Here is a 7,500-nt window from a genome sequence, read left to right as displayed (position 1 = left end):
GATATACTCGTATAGATAAAACACTGGTACGGAAAGGACTGTAGCGTTGCATTTGACTAAATTCGTACAAGTAGAAAACGTCGGCGCAAATTGCGTAAACGTTTACAGTCTCGTGGGTGCTATGAGGACGTTCATATTCTTACACCCTGCAGAGACTATTAGCAAACGTTTAGTTGTGGTTAGACATGGGAAAATGTTTCCTCTGGTGCTTCGCTAGTACGTATTAGTATAGGAACGAGCTTAAATTTCAGTGTCTGAAAAATCGCCAACTATATAGGAATAAACTAATCTTCTTATTTATCATTTCTATTTTATTTGATTTTACTTTATTTTCTCTATACCTAATTTTGTTTCTAGAAACATTAATACTTTATTTTTATTTTTATTTATTTATGTATACATTTTATTTTTATTTTTTTCACTAATTAGCAGATACCAGGACTGCACCCACAGAGTTCGGAAGAGTTTTCTTTCTCGACTTTACATCAAAGAGGCTTTAAGCATGACTCAAGTCTTTCCCGTTTATGGTAATTCTATAGCCATGAATATACTGCTGCTATCTCCCATTGGTGGTTGTCTGGCAATGCATGATTCACCATTCATGACGATGGCACATCTTGGCACTCTGGAAGTCTCTCATGCATGTCACACATTGGGTCTCCTTCTGCATGTCTTCGTCGAAATCTTTTGATGTTTGATCAGTCCTCGACCTATATCTTGGATAAAACGTAATTGGCTCCTCCTCCTTGTCGTGCAAAAAGGACTTGCTGTGCTCTCCGGTTTCCCTCCAGTCGCCTGCTTATAGTGAATCCCACTTTTATTAACTGGGCCTTACACGGTCAATATTATTGCGCAATATTCCGTATTGTACAACAATATTGACGGTGTAGGGACAGTATTGAAGAATTGTACAGTATATTGAAGACCTCAATTGTACAGGACAAACATGTTTGGCTCTTGAATATCATCCCTACGCCCTCAATAATATTGTACAATACGAAATATTGCGCAATAATATTGATCGTGTAGGCCCCGCTTTACATGTTCAAACACGTGGGGGGTAAAGATGACGACTTCAGCTACTTCTAAAGGTCTGTGAATCTTTTTGGGGCAGATTTCTTGTTGTTGAATTGAAGTACAGTTTAAACTTCTCTCTCACTCGAAATGCTGAGGTTTAAGGGAGATGGCACAAGATCCTACAGTAATTCTTCTTGTGGTATGAACAGTCCTCAAGTTCTTTCAGTCGGTGCCATCTCATGGGGAGGGTGGGGAGTAAATGTCATCCTACGGGGAAGCGGTGGGGGTAGCCCAGCCTCAGCTGTCGGTCCTTGCTGTGAGAAAGCCACGTCTTGCTGCACTGCACTTTAATCCAACAATGTGGCGGAGAGCACAAGGGGCCATTTACCCTTCAGGGGCTGAGGTGGGATAGTTGTGTATGTGTGCGCTTTCGCGCGCGTGTGTGTATTTGTAAGGTGTGTCTGTGGATCTATCTAATTGTATTTACCCTACTGTGGTATACAATTACACTCCAATTTATCATACCTAAATGCAATTTCACATGTAGATCAACTTTGTGTGTGTGTGTGTGTGTGTGTGTGCGTGCGTGCGTGCTTTGTCTTTCTTACCCTTATATGAATTGAAAAGGTGTTACATACATAGCACACAGTCGCCTCTCCCAAGGACTAACTCCTAACACAACTCATTTCTGTGGGCTTCAGACACATGGGAGTTTTAATGGATCATGACATTTCGTCTCGTTTGGCCAGGTGCCTCAGAGTGCGGTGTGGGAACAATAACAACGCTCTCGAGGTGGTCAGCTGGCTAATTACTCTTCTAGAAATAAGGGGATCAAGTGGAATGGAGGAAGAGGAAGGAGCAGTAGCAAGATGGAGGGGGTTAAGTGGAAAGGTGGAAGAGATAAAGAGAAGGAAGAACTGCAGGACTGAGATAGGAGAAAGGAAGATGAATAGATTGTACTCGTGTAAGATAGAAAAAAGTTATTGTTAAAAGTTGGTAGGAAAGGAAAAGGCAAAGGACTTTGTCAAAGGAAATTTAAGATGACAGGAATAGGATGTTAAGCAGTAAATATGAAGAGAGAAGAATAAAGGAGAAAGTGTTGATATAAGGAATCAAGATGGCAATAACTTGATATGGATAAATAGGATGTGGCAAAATGTATGGAAAGAGACAGAGATGAAAAAGTAGAGACTGGGAGAGACCGAGTAACAAGGAGAGGGAGGGAGTAACAAGGAGAGGTAGGGAGTAACAGGGAAGGTAGGTAGTAACAGGGAGAAGCATGGGGTAACGGGGAGAGGTAGGGAGTCCCAAGGAGAGGCAGGGACTAACAGGGAGAGGAAGGGACTAACAGGGGGAGGTAGGGACTAACAGGGGGAGGTAGGGACTAACAGGGAGAGGTAGGGAGTAACAGGGAGAGGTAGGGAGTAGCAGGAGAGGCAAGGAGTAATAGGGAGTAGCAGGGAGAGGCAGGGAGTAACAGGGAGAGGCAGGGAGTAACAGGGAGAGGCAGGGAGTAACAGGGAGAGGTAGAGAGTAATGGGAGAGGTAGAGAGTAACAGGGAGAGGTAGGGAATAACAGGGAGAGGTAGGGAATAACAGGGAGAGGTAGGTAATAACAGGGAGGGGCAGGTAATAACAGGGAGGGGCAGCCAGGGAGTAACAGGGAGAGGCAGCCAGGGAGTAACAGAGAGAGGAAGCAAGGGAGTAACAGGGAGTAAGAGGGAGAGGAAGGGAGTAACAGGGAGAGGAAGGGAGTAACGGAGAGGCAGGGATTGAGAGCCCTCAATCCTCTGCTTCGTAGCACTTTCTTTGACCAACTCCTCCTTTTGTACTTTTGAAGAGTTCTGTTGTTTGTCCAACTTCGTCTGACTTCCTCCAACTTCTAATTGTCATCATAACTAAGAACACTCGTCATTCCGCTTCGTATCCAACTTCTTGGGAAATTAGTGTCTGAACTTTCCTAATTTGTTTTCGTCATCTCTAACAAATATCGTGACCAGATGTTTTTATCGAACCGCATATAACCATTTTCTCTAAAAATACCTTTGACATATAGGCACTATGTATTGTAAACTATGAGTTAGACCTTATACCATAAGACCACAGAAATCCTAAAGAATATAGTAAGATTATTACATGCACATATTAGTACTAATTCATTCTAAATACGTGCATATGATTGTGTGTGTGTGTGTGTGTGTGTGTGTGTGTGTGTGTGTGTGTGTGTGTGAGCATGTGTACTTAGTCGTGTGATTGCTTGCGTGTATGTTTGCGTGTGTCGGCACTCACGTGCGTGTAAGCGCATGCCTGTATAACAACATATTTCGGAGCACGTTCTTCGAGAGCCCGTGAAATGGGTCGTTTCACTTCAGGGATACATTACCAACACTTTTAGTTTTAATCATTATTTAATGATTATTGTAGCTGTCATCCGGCGATTACTTTCCTTGCCGAGGGAAAAAACCCTCAGCAAGAAATGGGTTAATTTATCAGTGTTAACTGTTTTTTTTCAAGCGTTCGACGAGTTTCGGTTGATTTGTAAAATGAAGTTAATTAGCACAGCTCCATCAATCCCGGTGGAAAAACTTCGACAAGAAAGAAAATCTCCAACACTGGTGCACTTTATTGATTTTGTTCAGGCCAGGGAGGGCGATTTTATTCAGCTGAGGGGCTCGGATACTGGCACAAGGGCGGTCTCAATTAAGTCCATCTTAAGGCTTTCTTTCTCGGCTGAAGGAAATAGCTTACATTAAGAAAAAAGTCACTCAAAGATATTACTATGTTGAAGAGATTCGGAATCAAATTGGAATCACTGAACGATCATTAAACTTGAGATGGAACTTTTTTTCCTAAACTAGTTCCAAAACATCTACCACGCGATATATTTTTTTTCTGCGTTTTCAAACCTGTATGGCAGTAAGGCCCTGTTCACACAAGCGGTTTCAACCGCCGTGGTTTGAACAATAATGGTTCAATTACAGTGTAATTCAATAGAGGCGTTCACACACAATCGCGCATTTTTTTCTTGACTATACGGTACCACCACGGTTTCTGTTCGGTTCAAACCACTAATGTGAACAGGGCTTAACTCTAATGACACCCCTATGGACCAGATGGACGCGATTGGAGAATATTCTTTAGGACTTTTTGCCATTTTAAAATATTTCCATTGCTATCTTTATCTCCACCCTTTTGATGCGATGTTATCTTTAAGGATAGAAACGCTAGTTCTTTAGCTGTTACGCACCCTGCGAGGTGGCTAGACATTAATGCCTCTGTGAGAACTCGGGATTTAAGGACGTGTGTTCATTGCCATCACGTGCTGATTCTCTGGCAAGATTCGAACCACTTCCATCAAACTTCTCTTCTCAAGACGCATTCCATCGCTTGTGTGTCAAGTTCAGTAGCTATGGCTGAACGCTAGGACATACCATGTAATTTATATTATCTAATTTATTGATCTATTTCTTATTTTGTTATTTTTTCGTCTGTAAAGTTATCTCTGATCCTTATAGTAGCGCGACAATCCAATCAGACTTTTTCCCAGTAAGCGTATTATAGCTAATTTATTTGAATTTGGTGGTATTCTTTTTTACAAAGGTTGATGGGCATTTAGTTTGAAGCTCTCCAATCTATTTTGTTTTCATTCATGTATTTATTTGTATATTTTTGTTTAGTTATTTGTTTGTTTATTTTTGTTTATATTTATCTTTTTTTCTGATTTTCTGATTTCTAACTATTTGATATACATTAGTCTATGTGGTTTGATCTAATGATAGATATTTTTTTCCTTATGAATCTGTAATTCTAACATAGCTACATTTTTTTGGCTTATTTGCTTATCTATCTTTCTAGTTTCCTGATATCTTTTTCTCTTATGGTGATATGTATACATCTAAAGAGTTTTATCTAACGGCAGAATTTTTTTCCCACATCTGTACTTCAAACATAGCCACACTACTAACTGCATAACTTTCATCACAACATATCCTTTCAGTCTCCAAAAGCATTATAAGGGAGACTTCTTTGATTCCCTGAAACATGAGAACAGTGGTTGGGTCCTTACCCTTAGGAGCTTGTTGTTTGCGTCCGTCATGTGGTCGGTGACTGCAACGCCACCCTCGGTCACGAGGCGCTGAAGAACGAAGCCGTAAGCTGCGGCCGTTCTGTTGTTGAAGTACTTGCTGAAGACCTGCAGATGCACCTCCACAACCTCGTGGGCTTCCAAGTGACGCGCCACGGGCCATTCTAGCACCTGGCGGGATAGATGTAGACAAGTTAGAACACAGGTTCAGCTTGAAGGTCTATGGAAGTTCTTCATGCTTGTGTGAGAGAGAATGAAAGTGTAAAGGTGTATAGAAACTATGATTATATAGGAAAGTTGGGCGTGTATATACACCTGTTGCCCCAACACATAGACACACACACACACACACACACACACACACACACACACACACACACACGTACATACAATGTGTATATATTGTTACAAATCTTACGAGTACTTTTGACTTGTAACATAAAATATTCTAAGATGATATGAATGATTCTCAAGACCCGTCTTTGGGGATATCTGCTCACAAAATAAAATTGCACAAGGTCACCATTCAATTTTGCGTCACCATAAAAAAAAAAAAAAAATGAAACAAAAGGAATCCATTAAAGTTAACCGGAATAACAAGCTAATTATAACCAAGGACATATAATTGAATTAAGTATTTACAAACAAGTTCTAAACATGATTCCAATTTCTTAAACACAATTTTTAACGGGGGTGAAAGAGAAATAGTTACTAAGAGATTCACTGTCTAGGCTTCCCGCGTCACTGCCATAGACTTCACACATAATATCCTAAGAGCCGAGTTAAAATATATGAACAGGGGGAGGAAGGACTTGCATTAATACAGCCGAATCTCCGCCCCCGAGGCTGAGACGTCCTCTGCATAGGCTATCTGAATTCTTTCTCCCTCCTACGCGTGTAGAGCGCCCCTTCCTCCAGTACAAAATTACCCCTGATTGGCCCATAGAATCAGCGTCAATGGAGTTTGAAACCGATTGGCAAAGATAGACTAAACATATTTGCACGCACGCTAGCAAAGCTACTCGTACATATACGAAGAAAACGTAGTACACAATACTTGAACAAATGCATAACTTCCATTGCATCAACAGAAAAACATAATAATTCGGTTTGGCACGTTTACAGAATAGTGTACAAAAAATAATGTATCTTACAGAGCAAAACATGATTCATTAGAATATTAAGACGTCGACCCAAAACGTTTGGATATCTCCCTACGCGTGACGTACAGAACATAACTCTCCATTCTCGTCCATTGGATAACTGACGCCTTTTCACCACAAATAGAGATTTTATTCATACATTACATATATAGGATACTCATATGTAATATATATATATATATATTATATATATATATATATATATATATATATATATATATATATATATATATATATCACGACTAACTGCAGTTAGCAATCGAAAGATATCGTTTCGCTCCCACGACTCTTTCGTCCGACTGTTGTGTTAGTTGTGATTTACAAATGTTACTACATTTCTCACCAGTGATGTGTGTGTGTATATATATATATATATATATATATATATATATATATATATATATATATATATAATATAATATAATAACTCGCATAGCATATATAGTTCATTAATGATAACGAGAATATCAAACAAGTGAGAGATGAGGTTGTCTGTAAGTGTGGATGTGTATGCGCGCTTGTATATGTTTTCACTAAGGCAAAAATCACTTGTGTAAAAAAAAATGAAGACATGTGCAAAATGAAGTGCCCGGTTGGCACTTGAAACTTAAGTGAAGAGGACATCTGTCGAAAACAAGTTGTTGATGTCGTAGTTACGTATTTTCAAAACGAATTTTGATATATTCTACTAGCGATTTTTTTCATATTCTAAGTGGCACCTCTCTTTTTGTTCTGTCTACCGCCAAGAGATTTTATTAATGAGCGTGGCACTTCCGAGGTGCCTGACGGTTGCATGACCAGCTTCGAGTGGCATTTTTCTCTTTATTCTGAATGTTATATTCAATGGATAACAATGGGTTTCGAGGCCCAAGCATGCCGACAAGAGGCCTTTCAGTGCACAACGAACACAGATAAAGAACAAAAAAGTGGGAATATTTCACAGAAACGAACGGATTTGTAAACAAGCCATTCGTCAAGTAAACAAAGTGGTTAATTGGCTAGACTTAGTTGTTTGGTCTTTTATCTTTTATTCAGACTTCCGCTTGGTTATCTATTCGTTTCTTTATCTATTTTTGGGGATTTAAGCTTTCAATTAATCCTTTTCGCACCGCGTGAGCCGTCTATTGTTTCTCTTGGAGCTTAATTATTCTGTTAATTTTCGTGATACTGCAGGATGCAAGAGGAGCTGTATACGCATTCTAATAATATTATCAATATTCATTTATTCATTTATTT

The 7,500-nt window shown here is 39.7% G+C and overlaps 1 protein-coding gene across 1 annotated transcript in view; it reads right to left on the bottom strand.

Annotated features, from left to right (window-relative positions):
- Positions 1-4,922: 4,922 nt before the first annotated feature.
- Positions 4,923-7,500, bottom strand: part of LOC143040833 (otoferlin-like) — a 373,699-nt gene continuing 371,121 nt past the window's right edge. The window contains exons 4-5 of the mRNA XM_076212272.1: positions 5,084-5,272; positions 4,923-5,051 (exon numbers count right to left, since the gene is read on the bottom strand). Coding sequence (XP_076068387.1) covers positions 4,923-5,051; positions 5,084-5,272 — 318 coding nt within the window. The remainder of the gene's footprint in view (positions 5,052-5,083; positions 5,273-7,500) is intronic.

This window comes from Oratosquilla oratoria, chromosome 29 (genome assembly GCF_046742065.1).
Source record: "Oratosquilla oratoria isolate Oo_2021 chromosome 29, ASM4674206v1, whole genome shotgun sequence".
NCBI lineage: Eukaryota > Metazoa > Arthropoda > Malacostraca > Stomatopoda > Squillidae > Oratosquilla > Oratosquilla oratoria.
This window is presented reverse-complemented; position numbering and strand designations above follow the sequence as displayed.